The sequence below is a fragment of the Furipterus horrens genome, unplaced genomic scaffold (assembly GCF_987537825.1).
Source record: "Furipterus horrens unplaced genomic scaffold, mFurHor1.1.pri manual_scaffold_13, whole genome shotgun sequence".
NCBI lineage: Eukaryota > Metazoa > Chordata > Mammalia > Chiroptera > Furipteridae > Furipterus > Furipterus horrens.
The window spans coordinates 47,659,567-47,675,747 of NW_028327183.1; the positions used below are offsets into that span (position 1 = coordinate 47,659,567).

Here is a 16,181-nt window from a genome sequence, read left to right on the forward strand (position 1 = left end):
AACATCTCATGGTCATCCAGTACCTTGCCTTCAGCAGTTCACGAAGAGTAGCAAATGTCATATTTTGTCTTTTTGTCATTTCAATGACTACCAACACTCTATTTTCCATGGGAAAGTCATTAGTGCCTTTAAATATAATTAGAGAACCAATTCCAGAAAACAATTCAGAAAACTCACCCTTAACATTCTGTTTCTCTAGAACCACTCTCAGAACAAAAATCTTTTTTTGGTAAGGGTCCAACCAAAGAAACAATTATCAGGATAGAACACAGAGATTTATTTCAAGAACCTGCCTTACAAGATTGTGGGGCTGGCCTGGCAAGTTAAAATCCCTAGGACAGGCCATCAGGAGCACCAAAGTGGAAAGGTGAATATTTTCAGGGAAGTTTCGGTTCTGCTCTTAAGGACTTTCAACTGATTAAATCAGGCCAAGTGAGATGATCTGTTTATCCCTTTCTCAGTTAGCTAATTATGGACTTGAATCACTTCTACAAAATACCTTCTCACCTAGGTTTGTGTATAATTGAATAACAGGGCACTGGAGTCTAGGCAAGTTGCCACATAAAGTTGACCATCCTACCGATCTTCATCAGTAAGAAACTGGTTAAGAAAATACTGTGCAGGGATTAGAAGTGAGGTTCTAGGTCAATTTATTGAAATAGCCTTAAACAACTGTTTCAATGAGTGAAACACTATAACTAGGAAATAGTATGAATCATGTTCCTAGTTTGTAAAATTCTACACGGTTATTTATATGCACATACTGAAGCATGCTCACCAAAATATTAATAGTGGGAGTTCCTACTACTTTTCACCCTCTTCTTTGGACTTTCCCGTACTAATATGATTCCATTATTTGCAATGGTAATAATTTTGAGATCCTCTCCAAGAATTAAATATTTGTATTAAGATGTGACATGTAACAATGTCTGTAGATGAATATGAGGTGTTTTGAGAATTACTTTAATCAGTATATCCAAGAAACAGGAGATATATCAGACCTAAATCTTTAAGTGAAATCCTATCAACATAGTTAGACTTTAATAACTTGGGGAGTCTCTCTACTTTTTCAGATAGGATATTCTCTAACTGTCCCCATCAAATGTAGCCATGTCTATTCAAAGGTAAGATAGGGAAATCTCCAGGGACCACCAAAAAAAAGGGGGTGGGGGTAGAGTGAAGTCCATGGTGAAAAGTGGAAGTTTGAACTCAATGGTCCCACAAAGGCTCAGAAAACTAGATACAGAGCTAGAAATTAACTATGGAGTGTGATTGGGAGTCTACCCTCATGCACATTGGGAGACATGAAAACGTACCACCTAGTCCCAGGTGTTATCATGTGACCACCTTGAGGACCCCTACCTATAGTCTTTTCAGTTTTAGAATACAAGTACTTTTGGTTTAATCTGGTGAGATGTTAGAAATAATTACCTCGGAGATAACTTTTCTGTTATTTGATGACAGTTAAAACAACAAACAAACAAAAAACAACAAAAACTACCAGCCCTGGATTTCTGATACCACATGCGAAGGACAGTAAAGCAGTTCCAAGACTGTGATCCTTAGAAAGGCCTGCTTGCAAGGCTGGACTTCGGCTGGTGACAAGAAACATGGATTTTGGGTTTCTACCATTCTGTAACTGGTAGCTGTGCACTGTTGCTTACTCTTAACACCCATTTTCCTTATTGAAGTCTGAGGTTTCGGTATGTGTTGAGCAGATGGTGCTTACATGACGAGCTCCCAGTAAGTGCTGGTCTCTTAACGAGGCCCTGCTGTAGACATTTCGCACATGTGGCCAAAATTCAATGCTGGAGGAATTGAGTCCTGTGTAAGACCTCGGGGAGAGGACTCCTGGAAGCTTACACTTGATTTCCTGCAGACATCTTCCATGTGCCTTTTCCCTTTACTGACTTTGCTTCATATCCTTTCACTGAAACATGGTCCTGAGTCCAACTACATTCTGAGTCATCCAAGGAAATCAGAGCCTGAAGGTGATCATGGGTCTTAGTAAGTACATAGAATTCTGTTAAGATATAGTCCAGAAAATTATGAAAATGAATTTATCTATATTAAACTTTGCTCAGTAAAGCCCTTTAACCTAATACACTTAAAACATCACCATGGTGTAAAAAGTACGGAATGGCAACTAAAGCTGCTTTGTCCTTGAAGGCACCACTATCATGCTTATGTTCTCTATCCATGCACACCTTTTCTTCCAAGAGTCTTTTTGTCCCCAGTATTTGCTCACTCCCTGGCTTATGCATAAAGATGTGTCACATGCGTAAACTGTAAGGATGGTTGATCACACTCAATTTATCTATGTATTCAAAAAGACAGAAAATTTTTTGAGTACTGATTGAATCCTATTCCTTAATTTTGATCTTATATGTCATATAATATAGCACAATTATTAGGAGTCCTTACCTGTAAAGGATTCATATATTAATCGTTTTTCAAATTTCATTGTACATAATTTACCAGTTTGATCAAATTGATATTCATTGAGAAATTAAAATACACAATTAATGAAATTATAAAATGGAAATACTACAAATAATCCTTGCCAGAGAAGATCATTACTAAGAGTATCCCTTTCCACATATATACATACACAGACACACACAGATTTATGAATTTAATTTTACCATGAAGGCCACAGTCTGATTTCACAGAAGCCCATATTATGTTCTTTTCCTGTTATTACATGTCCTTGCCATCACTTGAATGGCCAATGCTATTATGGAAATATATAATTTAAACAAATTCCTATTGATGAACACTTGTTACTTGTATTCTAAAAATTGTGACATTATTGATGATATTCACTTTTCTATAATCTTAAATTCTTATACTATGATTTCCAAATCAGAGTCACACCTTACACAGTCTGCTATATCTGATTCTCAAAAGATGTGTTTTTACCAAAAAAAAAAAAAAAAAAAAAGCATGTAAATGTTATTTCTGTACCACTATCGGATACATTTGAAATGACCAAGTCCCGATAAGTTTTTTGGTATTTATTTCATGGGAATAAGGGAAGAATATAGGAAGTTGAGAAACTAAATGTCCTTCAAATTTGGAATAGCCTCTACCAACAAAGTTTGACAAAAGAAATGCTACAATTAAAAGGCAATCATATGAAAGCCTGCATGGGAATATAGAAATTTAAAATTCAATCAATTCAAGATTAAAAAAACTCTTGTCACTAGTACTAAATCTGACACTTTTAACGGGTTGCTTTGAATGCTTGCCTTAACGCTGTTGAAAAATTTCTATTGTGAAATGTACAGTAGCCAGTTATTACAAAGTTAAAACTGTTTCTCTGCACTGTGAGAAAAACAAAGTGAGATGCATGAATTTGTACTACATATACCAATGGGACACCAAACAGAAAACTCAAATAGTAAGAACCCAACCTAAAACCAAACAAAGAAAAATAAACACACCAACCAAAAAACCACCTTAGAACAGAGCCAGAGGGTAGGCCAGGAGCCAACTGCAAGGATACTTCCAAACTGATGCCATGGGATACAGCACCCAGTGTATTTCCACATTTCAACTCGTTTGTTTCTCTGAATTATTTTAGCAGGTGTCCTCTTCCAGATACAAGTTTTATATATTATGTATTTTCTCCCTTTGACTGATTTAACAAACAAGTACTGAGCACACATACAAAATGCTAATCAACATTAAGGTTGTGTAGGTTCTACAGGAAACAAGCTCCCTGCCCTCCTGCTCTTCCCACACCACCTGTGCAGTTTCAGAATCACTGCGATATGTTGAGCTATGGCTGAAGCACTCACTTGAATTAATCAAATTATTTTTCTTCCTTTGGGAATGGATGGAATTTATCACCAATATGGCTTCTGTAATGAAGTTTAAAATATGAACTGGACCTGAAGTGCTTACCACATATGTCACACCTGTAAGGTTTCTCCCTTGTATGAACTCTCTGGTGAGACTGTACATGTGCAAACTGACTGAAGAGTTTCCCACACACATCACATTTATATGGCTTCTCTCCAGTATGGACTCTCTGATGAAGTTTAAGATGTGAGGCCCTACTTAAGTGCTTTCCACACACCCAGCATGTATACGGTTTCTCTCCCGTGTGGATGCTCTGGTGCACAACAAGATCCAAGCTAGTCTTGTAGCCCTTCCCACACTCCTCACATCTGTACGGCTTTTCTCCGGTGTGGACCTTTTGATGGGCTTGCAGGTAGGATTTCCGACCAAATCTCTTCCCACACTCTTCACATTTGAATGGTTTTTCTCCACTGTGGACTCGCTGATGGGCCAAAAGGTGTGAGGCCCATCTGTAGCTCTTCCCACATTCCTGACAATTATAGGGTTTCTCTCCTGTGTGGATCCTCTGATGGTAATAAAGATCTGCCTTGGAATAGAAGCTCTTTCCACACTCCTCACATTTGTATAGTTTCTGTCCCATGTGGACGCTCCTATGGATATGAAGATGTGAATTCCAACCGAAGCACTTGCCACAGTCTTCACATTTGTACGGTTTCTCTCCCGTGTGGACCACACAATGACTATTAAGTGCTGATCTACGACGGAAGTTCTTCCCACAAATATCACATCTGAATGGTTTCTCCCCAGTGTGGACTCTCTGATGGTTGTGAAGATGGTGAGCATGAATGAAGGCCCTCCCACATTCCTCACATTTAAAAGGTTTCTCTCCCAAGTGCAATTTGCAGTGATCACTAAGTGTTGCCCTACGACTGAAGCCTTTCCCACACTGCTCACATTTGAATGGTTTCTCCACACTGTGGACTTTCTGATGAGTTTGCAGACGTGAGCTGTGACTGAATTCCTTACCACACTTATCACACTTATAACGTTTCTCTCCCAAGTGAACTCTCTGATGAATACGGAGCGCTGAACTAAAGAAGAAGCTTTTTCCACACTCGCCACATGTATGAGACTTCTCCCCTGACCGTTGATGAAGATTAAAGTTGGAGATATCACCGAAGAACTTTTTACACTCATTTTCCTGGTAAGTCTTCTGGTCTGTGTAAGTTATAGACAGACCTGCCCCAACCTGGCTGGTTGAATAACCCTGTCTGGGAAACTGAGAACTCTCTATCATGGAGTCTTGCTTCCTGATTAGGTCAACTGCAATTTGTTGCCAGATATACCAGCAGCAAAGCTCTTCATGTGGTTCTGCCCCTGGAACAGTCTCCATCTCATATTGAATCTTGCCTCCTGTGGAGAGAGAAAATGGAAAGATGTAGACAAGTGAAGACTGTTCACATTTAGGAGAGCATGAGACTTCCATAAATCCAGGGACTATTCACTATATCCCCTGGGTATGAATCATGGTTTCTGGTTTACATGCCTACCGAAACCAAGAGGTAATCCCGTAGGTTTTTATCCACTAAGCATCAATAAAACCAATCTAGAACCACACCAAGTCTCCCATGTGAGGTACAAGTTATTCTCTTTTTTCCTTTCTTTTCTTTACATAAGGTACAAGTTAGAAATCAAAGACTTTATAACAACATATAGTAATATGATACATGATATTAATCTGTTGATATTTCTACTACATTTCGTAATCAGTGTAAACTCTTGGAGAGTAAATTATGCAGCAAATAAATTATATACACAATGGTGCTGGCCAGGTGTCTCAGTTAGTTGGAGTGTCATCCCATACACCAAAAGGTTGCAGGTTTGGTTCCTGGTCAGGGCACATACCTAGGTTGTGAGTTCGATCCCTGGTCAGGGAGTCCATGGGAGGCAATGTTTTTCTCTCACATCAATGTTTCTCTTTCACTTTCCCACCCTCTCCCTCTAAAATCAATAAATACACCCTCAGGTGAGGATTTAAAAAAATCATACACACAATGAAGTATGAATCAACATGAACTTTAAGGAAAAGTAGTAACATAGTCAATACTTCGTATATTTGGGTTTATGTTACATATCCTTAGGTAGTAAAAAAATTAATTTTACCAAAAAAGGGATCTGTTCTTTGCCCTCGACATCAGAAAGATATGCTGTAAGCACGTGAGATGTCATGTTTGCAGAGTGCCTGAGGGTTTTGAGTCACACAGGCTGGTCTAACAGTATGATTTAGGAATGACGCTGACCACACCAGAAGGACCAAAATGGGACTGTGGAGAGAGCTTTCAGTTACCTGGTGTGTGAACCAAGAGACTGAAAGTAACCACGTAAACTATCCACCATACACTGGCCATGTGATGGAGCTGTAATCATTACTCTGGACACTGAGGCTCAGGTGGGCTTCCCTGGCTGGCGATACCCTCTGTGTAATTTCACATCTTTAGGCTGGAAAGTAACACAGAAACACATATCCTTGACTCCATGCAGAGGAGAAAGGAAGCTCTGCATCTGGCTCCTCCCTAGTCTCCCTGGCATGTGCCTTCTCTCTTTCTTAATTATAAGGTGCATCCTTCTCTGCAGTGAACACTATAACCATGAGTATACAGCATTCAGTGATTTCTATCAGGCCTTCTTGGAGACACATTCAATCTGAAGGTAGTTTTGGGACACGCCCCGCAAACATGCAGTTGTTAAATGCAGGAGGAGGAGTGCAAACTGTCCCTCTAAACTTTGTAGTTGGCTAAAGTCTTCACAATCCTTTGTATCAAAAACCTAGAGTTGATTGTTATCTATACATACAAAGTATTCCTGCAAATTCTACATAGTATATGCAATTCATTTTATTTTGCTGTGTTGATACACATAGTAACTTAGTTACAACTATCTGATAAAAGAACTGCAGTTTTGCTATGAAGCCAAATCTGTATCTCACAGGCACAGTCAAAGGGTGATGCTACAGATGAGACAATTGAAGGATGAAAAGAACACATGAGCCCTGGCTGGTGTGGCTCAGAGGATTGAGCACCAGCCTGTGAGCCAAAGGGTCGCTGGTTCAATTACCAGTCAGGGCACATGCCTGGGTTGTAGGCCAGGTCCCCAGTTGGGCGCATGTGAGAAGCAATCACACGTTGATGTTTTTCTCCCTTCCTTCCCCTCTCTCTTAAAAATAAAATAAAAATAAAAATAAAAAAGAAAGAAAGGAAGAAAAGAACACACAAGGGCCCATGTAGTAGCTTCTTCTGAGGCTTCTGGTCTGTCTCTTTCAAAACAGAGTGTGGAAAAACTTTGGATGGAGATAAATTGGGTTTTCACATCAGTTTTTCAGATAGAGAACTGTAGACTTTTACTTAGCTGTACAATAAACCTGACATCGTGCAGTAAACATCTGGGAAAACAAGGAGTCAGAATAAACTATCAAAGCATCATCACCAGTAGGAATGAGGCCACTGCATGAATTGTCTACACCCATGTACAGTATTTCCTTTGGTTATACTGAAAGATGCATTTCTTAGGGTGGCTTGTTGTATAAAAGGTTTAAAAATTTTGTTCAGAAACTTAGCAAGTCCTTAATTAAATGAATTATTCAGATGGAAAGATAAGTCCCAAGAATGGAACCTTGGGAAAATACTACTAGGTGAGTGTGTACCTCTTAACAGGTACTATAGTTCAAGATTCAATTTAATAAATTTTCACTTTAAAATAGTTTTGGGGGGAGGACACTGATATCTCTCTGAGGATATGACAATTTTGAGTGGGCAGTTTCTTGACACTTTCCAGGTTATATTGCTCACCAGTTGAAAATGAAACTATATATCTATAAAAATAAAGGGAAATCATGTGAAATCATTATTCCATAGCATTTGTTTAATGGCTAAATTTGTAGAAAATAAAGGCGCAGAAACATACACCTATTTTTGACCAAAAATGATCAGGAGTAGACACCATCCAGATGTGTGACTGCTGTTACTTTACCCTCATTCTTCCCCTTCTAGCACACGGAGGAGAAAACTGGAGACGGTGAAGTGCGTGTCAACTTTGTAAGAAGCAAACGGCTGCAGATGGGCAGGTCATGCAAAGGAAAGGCGGCCTGCAAGCTGATTATTGTCTCAGAGCCCAGGATACAGTTTTTTCCATTTGTGGGAAACTGTCCAGGAGACACCAGAATCCTCATTAAAGAAAGTATTGCTCCCCAGAAATGAATATGCCCCCGTGGAAGGCTCCAGGAGAGCCCCAGGGAAAGCATGGTCCTCAGTGTGGTCACAATCACACGGCCTAGAAGTCTCCTTGGGATATGGGTCAAGTGCACACATGCCAACACACAATCATGCCATGAGGTTGCGTGGGCAGTCGTTCGGAGACAAGAAATGCTCTCAGTCTCTTTAGTTTGCTCCGTTGTATGTCCCGCTTATTCGCTGTCTCCAGGAGACAGGGAGTGACCTGGGGTGGAAAGGAACCACGAGGGCCTCTGCAACAGTTCCTTATCTGGGCTCTGGGCTGTCTTTTTAAAAACAGTGTGGAAAATCTGTGGATGTAAATAAATTGGTCTTTCACATCAGTTTTTCAAATTGGAAACCACAGGTCTTCAGTGAGCAATGAAATAAATTTAAAAGCTTGTAATAAGCATTTAGGAAGACAAACAGAAGGGAAACTATCAAACCATCACCACCAGCCCTGGCCTGTGTGGTTCAGTTGGTTGGAGCATCGTCCTGGAAACCGTAAGTCCACAGGCTTGATTCCCAGTCAGCACATGCCTCAGGCTGCGGGTTCGGTCCCAAGTCAGGGCATGTATGAGAGGTGACTCCCTTCCCCACCTCTCTAAAATCAAATAGTATGTCCTTTAGTGAGGATTAAAAAAAAAAAAAATTACCACCAGTAGGAAAGACAGTAAGGACAGTAAGGCCCACCTATCCAATAACTCATTCATTAAGTCAATAAATATTTACAGATCCCTGCCATGTCCCAGGACTATTCCTAGGCACTGAGCATACAGCAATAAAACAATTAAAATTTTCCTCCTACAGATTATATTACACTTGGGAGAGAAACGTGATAAACAAAAATATGACAACCAGCAGCAGGTAGGTAAAGGTAGGGCTGTACTTTAAATAGGGTGGTCAAAAGGCCTGTGTCCTGTCACTGAAACTGAGCAGGCCGTGAAGGCAGAAGGAAAGGGCCGGGAGGATTTTAAGTGGAAGAGTATTCCAGGCAGAAAGAAGTAAAGGCCCTGAGGGGACAGCTTCTGTAGTATACTTAATGAGAGATGTCCATGTCCAGTCCCCAGAACCTGTGAACATGCTATTATACAGCAAAGAGGAACTGGGTTGCAGATGCAATGAGGGTTGCTAATCAGCTGACCAACGTAATTAGGGGCCAACGTAACCAGAAGCATCCAGAAAGGTGGAGGACAGTCAGAAGAGCGGCAGAGGAAGAATACAGAAAAATGGGCAGAAATGCAACATCGATGGCTTTGAGGATGGAGGAAGGAGAACAAGACCAAGGAACAGGGCAGGGCCTAGATCCTGGTACCCCAAGAGAAAGGCTTTCTCCCCAGAGCTGTTTGTATCCTAGATACGGTCTTCATGTAGCACCCAAAGTGATTCTTTGGAAATGCGGGTCATGCTGCCATTTCTGTGCAAAATCTTTGGCACCTCTAGACCCCTTGATTTTAGCCCAGTGAGATGTCAGACTTCACATCTAAAGAACTAAAATACAATCAAATTTTGTTGCTAGCTCTGCCATGTTTATAGTAATTTGTTACAGTAGCCATCGGCAATACACAGTATCCTCGGCAGGTCTGAGGAATAGCGAGGAGGATGATGTGGGTGGGACAAATGGAGCAAGAGGAGGGGACAGCAGGTGTACTCAGATAGGGAGTGGGGACACAGAGCAGACCACAAGGGACTCCAAACTTCAAATGTGTGTGTGTGTGTGTTTTTTTTAAGCCATGAAAGATTTTGAACAGAAAAATGGCAATGTGACTTACCCTTCCAAAGGCTCGCTGTGGCTGCTATGTGAAGAACAGACCTAGGATGGGAAGAGTGGGAGCAGGGCCCCCAACACCAAGGTGATTGTAATGATTCAGGAGAGACATCTGGGATTTAGAAGGAGGCGACGGAAACCCGTGTGGAGAGAAGTGCAACAGATGGGAGCGCTGCCTGCAGGACTCAGAGCTGTTTGCTTCTCACCCGAGTTCCCTGTTCTTGGGGCTGCCATCTTTTTTTAAAAAGTATTTTACTTATTTACTTTTAGAGAAAGGGGTAGGGAGGAAGAAAAAGGGAGAGAAACAGCAATATGCGGCAGATACATGGATTGGTTGCCTCTTACATGCCTCCCGCAACCCAGGCACGAGCCCTGACTGGGAATCGAACTCGCAACCTAACAATTCGCAGGCAGGTGCTCAATCCACTGAGCCACACCAGCCAGGGCTGGGTTGTCATCTTCATCATCCAAATCTCTTCTCCCCTCACTAAGTGGACCATGTACTGTTTGAATGGCTGATGCCCTGTGAACATGCAAAATCACATCCTTAAAACCAAAACAGCCTAGGTAAACTTTCCTGGAAAATTAGGTTTCTACTGCATACTCTTCTAGTAATCTGAAGCAGTGCTTTTCAAACTTTTTTTGTTTTTTTTCATAACCAATTTGAAGAAATGCCATTTGTCAAAACCCACATACATACGTAGAATGAGTTAGGAAGTTCTTCCTCCTCTGACTTTTTGGAAGAATGTGAACAGGATTGATGTTATATAACTTATTTCCTTAAAAATTGTGAGTAGGACTCAATTGGTTTTATAATTCATGATAGGGTCAGAAATTGGTAAGGTAGAGCTGTATACTGTGCACTTACAATGAAACAAACTTGCCTGTTCATAAAAACCAAAATACTTCCCTCTCTGTGCCCCCCAAATACAGGGTGAGGAAAAAAGTAGGTTTACAGCTGTGAGTACACAAAACAGTTTATTCTTGTATTATTATTTATAAATTATTGTACTATTTTCCAAACAAAGAACTGTAAACCTACTTCTGCCACATGCTGTATTAGAAAAGCCAGACCCTCAAATTCAGGGAATTATTTCAAAGGCCCCAAAGCCTTGAACACCCAAGGATACAAAGTCACGTCTGGAAACTGACATTCAGTTAGAGAGGGCGCCTGTCCTCACCCACTGAGATCAGGTTCCGGAAGTTCTCCAGGGTCACCTCTCGGTACAACTTCCTCTGGGCAGGGTCTAGCAGCTCCAGCTCCTCCACGGTGAAGACCACAGTCACGTCCTTGAAGGTCACCGCCTCCTACAACACCAAACACAGGCGACCTACATCTCACAACTGGCCTCTGCTGTGACAGAGACAGCACTGAGCAGATGTTATCTTCTTACATGTCCTTTCCAACAGAATGGCAAATATTTCTTGACCCTTGCTTGGCTTGCTGTGTGAACCTAAGCAAGTTTCAACAATATTTGCACAAAGCAAGAGTTAGAGCCTACAGTGCTGTGCTGTACTTGAATATTCTATCTATAAAAGTCCAACGAGGTGTGTGCAAATGCACCTTTTCAGCACTGAGCCCCTACTACACTGAGGACTAAAATAGGCAGGTTATTTGGAGACCTGGTTTTATGGAGAAAAAGGTTGCAAGTAGGAAAAGCACCACTGAAACGTTACTTAAAACAAAACTCCTAAACCACCTTAATGTCTGTAAGTGGTTAAGTAGTTAAAAATTTAAAAAAGCATATCATTTTAATAGAAATATTACACAACCACAAATAATGTTATTAAATGAAAATCTACTATTTAATATTAGATGTAATCATGAATATTAATAAAGCTATGGATGCACATGAGGAAGAGAGTATGAGAAAATAATAGTTAATGTGCCAGCAGTGACATAATAAAGTTGGAGAACCGTCATTTCTATTAATCTGTCCACACTTATTTTTAAATAAATTGAATCATGACAAAATTAAACAAACACTAAAAACAAATACAAAGTAAACAGGCCTTTAAACACCTGGTGTTCTCCTTGAGTCCTCTCAAGAAAGAAAAAAGCACATGACCGTCTGAGCAGTGAAAGGGAATTTTAACAGCAAGAAAGGTGAGCCATAAGTACCTTAAATGTGGTCATTTTTTTCTTATTACTTCTGCAAATGTACAGATTCCTGAGCTATGGAGAGTCCCGGTAGGAGAACTGTGCCTGGTAGTGTCTGGGAAGACAGAAAAAGGACATGAAAACGTGACCAGGAAAGTCGCTCCCCTCCACGAACGCTTACTGCAGATCGGACAAGCAGCCCCTTTCTTGCAGGGGCGGCTGCTGTGCGCAGCTGGACGAGACCACGGAAGGGCACTCGATTCCTGCACAACACACCCTGGCACCATCTCCAGCTTTGTCTTGTGGCTCCCGGGGTAGAAAACTGGATTCGGATACGGTACAAGTGGAATCATCTCTGGGACAATATCTGGGTTCAATCCCAGTTCAGCCTCTCCTATAGCTGGGTCGTCTTGGGCAAGTTCATAAACAGCTCTTTTCCTCAACTGTGTCATCTGTACGCCTGAGAGCATATTGTTTCCCACTTAACTGAACCGTTCTAAGCTAGACAGCACTTTGAATACTATTGTAACCAAGTGAACGGGGGTGCTTTCACATGGCCCCTTGGTGTAAAACCCAGCAATAGTGTTGAGGAAAACAGGTCTGTATTTACAATATGCCAACCTGGGGAGGGCAGTGAGCACTCCGGCTCAGAGCCCTGTTCCCCCACGGGACCCAGCATTTCCCTTGCTCCCCAAAAGGCTATGAGCCAAAAACATGTCCAGAAGTTCCCCACTCCTTATCCGTCAGCTCTCTCCTTCAGGATCTGGGGTATGATGTCATCAGCCTCCATGTAACAGTCCAGGAAAACATGTGCTGTGTTGCACTGGATCACGCACAGTTCTCTTTGCCCTTTCAAAGCCGCATGGAGTTCCTCTTCTAAAATGCCTGCTGCCTTATTTTTAAGTTCCTGACCGTGGTCTGTGACGTAGTAGGCATGGTAATCAGTTCTGACCATTCACAGAAGCTTGCACAGGCTCTGTATGCTCTTTTCCTCACTATTTCATAGTCAAAAACCCTCCCATCTCCTTGGGGCCTTGGAAGAACCAAACCATTTGCATAACTGAGACACTAGTTACCAGCCATCGTTATGCAAAGGCATCTTAAAAGCTGCTCCCTTCTCCCCATCCCTCAATCCTCAGGCTCTGGGGATTTTTGGGGACCCCCATTCTGTAACACTATCCAGGGTTTCTCATTTTTGTAGCTATAGTAAAAAAGATGACACTTTGCAATATGAAATTGGTCTTACAATGTGATCACTACCAAAAGACATTATACCATACCTGGACTTTGGACATGATTGTTCTGTTTGTGAAGGTCACTCCTAACCTCTGAAATATCTATCTCTGACTCACTGTCTTCCCTAATGATGTGTTTGCTACCTTAGCAACAAGTTTTAAATGACCACAAATGTTTCTAGTGTCTATTAAGAAACACAAGACTCTGGAAAAGATTTTTTGGAAAACAGTTTTGGCAGTTTCTCAAACTTGGCTGAAAATTACACCTTACCAACTGTGGCATCTCTGCCAACAATGAATCAAGCTGTAAATATATGAGGTAAACTTCAAATGATGAACTTTCTCCAAATTAACTTGCCTATACCCTTCAAAACCACCATGAAGAAAACAATGGAGGCTGAGAAATCATTCTGGATTAAAGGAAACCACAAACTAGACACCAAAAAGCAACCCATAATATTGGCCTTAATTGAGAGGAAAACAGTTTTAAGGATTTCAAATGAAAAACAGAACAAATTTAAATATGAACTATGGATTAGATAACAGTATATTAACAATATAATAAATTTCCTGATTTTGATCACGATACTATATTTATGGAAGAGAAGATCCTTGTTCGTAGAATAAATACACAAATAGGGGCAAAGAGGAACCATGTCTACAGCAGAATTCAAATTTTTCAGGGGAGAAAAGAGAGAGGTAGGATAAAAGTATGAAAAAATGGCAAGGGCAGCTGCTGACCGCTGGCAACAGCGAGGCCTTGGTGTTTTCAACCTATCATAGATAATTTCTAGAATACCAACAGTTTTCAGGCTGTTAGTAACAATGGTACAACAAGAAATGCGATCCTTTTTGAGAAGTGAAGGCTGAGGGGGGAGAAAAGGAAGCTCTGAAATACTAGATGCCACTGTTAAAAACAAAATTCAAATAAGTAAATTTTAAAGATGTTAATAGCTTCTTTCATCTATTCACAAATTGGGCAGCATCCAGTCTAGCAAAGAGAAAGGAGCTCCCAGGAGCCGTACGAAATGAAAGACTTTATAAATATGCAGAGGGAAGCAGGAGTAAGGAAGTTACATTAGGGGGAAAGCAGCTTGGTTATTGCGAAGTCACGTTCCTTTAGGGGATGGCATGGGTCCATCAGGCAGATGACCTAACCAGTGCCAATCTGGAGATTCCTGCCTGACTAGTTTAAGTTTCCATTTCTGGGGGAGCTGAAACTATCATTAAGTCTCAGTGTGGTGACAAGGGACTTCGCGTTAAGCGACTTCATTTGGGGCCCTGTCTTGTTGTTAACATCTCCGTCCCGGAGAAATCAGGGATATCGCGCCCGCCCCGCCCCCTCCCCCGTTTCAGCCACAAAGGGCTGGGAAACCTAGCCTCCTACAGAGAGCAGAGCAGCGCCCAGGGGCGCTGCGGCGGCCGCACTTACCCCTCTGGGTACCTGGCTTTCAGGGAGCCGAGCGCTTCCGCCAGACGAGCAGTAACGAGCTCCATACCTGCTAAGAACCGCCGTAAGACCCCTATTGACACTGTCTCTAATTCTCACCAGCACTGTCATCCCGATTTTACACAAAAACATCGGAGACAGGAATTTGGGTACCTCGTCCGAGGTTTTACCACGGGAAACCGCAGCCCGAACGAAGGTGCACGGCCTGGGGCGGCGGAAAGCTCTGGAGATGCACGACCCGCCCGCCCCGAAAGGAGAGCCGCCCAGGCCCTGAAAGCACGGCTTTCCGAAACCACCTCCTGCTCCTGAACCAATGGCCGGGCCGCACCAGGACCCGGGGAAGTTCGGAAGGCTGGCCGAACGCGGAGCCGACTTACCACAGCGACCGGAACGCGCGCCGTAACCTGGGCACCCGAGCGGCAGTGCCGCGCTGGGAAATACACTTCCCAGAATCCCCTGCCCGCCCCGCCCCCGCCCGGCGGCGCCTACGCGGAAGTGTCCGAGGCTCCGCGGCGCCCATGGGCTGCACGCACCTCCCAGACAGCCGGAGGCGGGCCCCGGCCGTGCTCTCGGCGTGCCTGACACTCCTCGGACGTGGGCCACAAGTCCCCCAAAACCCTTGGGAACGAAGTTCACGCTGTCGACCTCAAGGCGGTGGTGCGGTAACTACACTGAGGGCTGGTGTTCCGCTCTCCTGAATCCACGAGTGGGAATTGTCCCCACAGGCCTTACTTCCTGAAGCCTAAATGTGTTCAGTTGTTGCAATACTGTTGGCAGAGTAGACAGTGAGCCGCGAGATTAAAAATTAATCTCAATTGGGAAATGTTCAATTTAGGGGCAGGACGGTAGCGTTTAGTATCATCTTTATGAGAATTAAAGCTGGGGAGTTGAAGAATGAGCGAAGTAGACTAGTTTTGCAGAGGCGATGATGTACAAAAAAGGTATTATTCTCTTCTCTTGACATAGTGGTACCAGTGGTTTGGTAGGATATATGACTATATTCAAGAATCATATATAACCCCGATTGCTAGAGCATCAGCCTGCAAAGTGAAGGGTCGTGGGTTTGATTCCCAGTCAGGGCACATGCCCGGGTTTCAGGCCGGGCCTGGGTGGGATGTGTGCGAGAGGCAACCACACGATGTTTCTTTCTCTTTCTCCCTCCCCCTCTAGTCAAAAATAAAATCTTTTTTTAAAATAAGAGAATCATATGTAAAATTAGTAAACACTATTAGTCAAAATGAAAAGTCAAATTAATTAGATATCACTACATTCTCACAAGAAAAACTAAAACTAAAAGACAAAAACTTATCCCTGGCTGGTGTGGCTCAGTGGATTGAGTACTAGCCTGTGAACAAAAGGGTGGCCAGTTTGATTCCCAGTCAGGGCACACGCCTGGGTTTCAGATCAGGTCCCCAGTTGGGGGCGTGCAGGAGGCAACCACACATTGATGTATCTCTCCCTCTCTTTCTCCCTCCCTTCCCCTCTTTCTAAAAATAAATAAATAAAATATTTTAAAATAAAGAGATCATACACATACCAGAGCATTGACTGCAGG

General features: G+C 42.3%; 1 protein-coding gene across 1 annotated transcript; it reads right to left on the reverse strand.

The window, feature by feature from the left end:
- Positions 1-2,620: 2,620 nt before the first annotated feature.
- Positions 2,621-15,065, reverse strand: LOC149995051 (uncharacterized). Its single transcript, XM_090260767.1, has 4 exons — positions 15,004-15,065; positions 11,963-12,056; positions 11,022-11,148; positions 2,621-5,220 (listed from the first exon to the last, which is right to left on the reverse strand). Exons 2-4 carry the CDS (start codon positions 11,975-11,977, stop codon positions 3,818-3,820), a joined length of 1,545 nt encoding a protein of 514 aa, XP_090116893.1. The 5' UTR covers positions 11,978-12,056; positions 15,004-15,065; the 3' UTR covers positions 2,621-3,817.
- Positions 15,066-16,181: the final 1,116 nt, after the last annotated feature.

What these genes read in the sequence shown, in the direction of transcription:
- LOC149995051 (XM_090260767.1), bottom strand. An exon ending in CCGGAACCTGATCTCAGTGG is followed by an intron (nt 5,221 to 11,021) that starts GTGAGGACAGGC and finishes CTCTCTCCACAG; the next exon opens with GAGGCAAGATTCAATATGAG.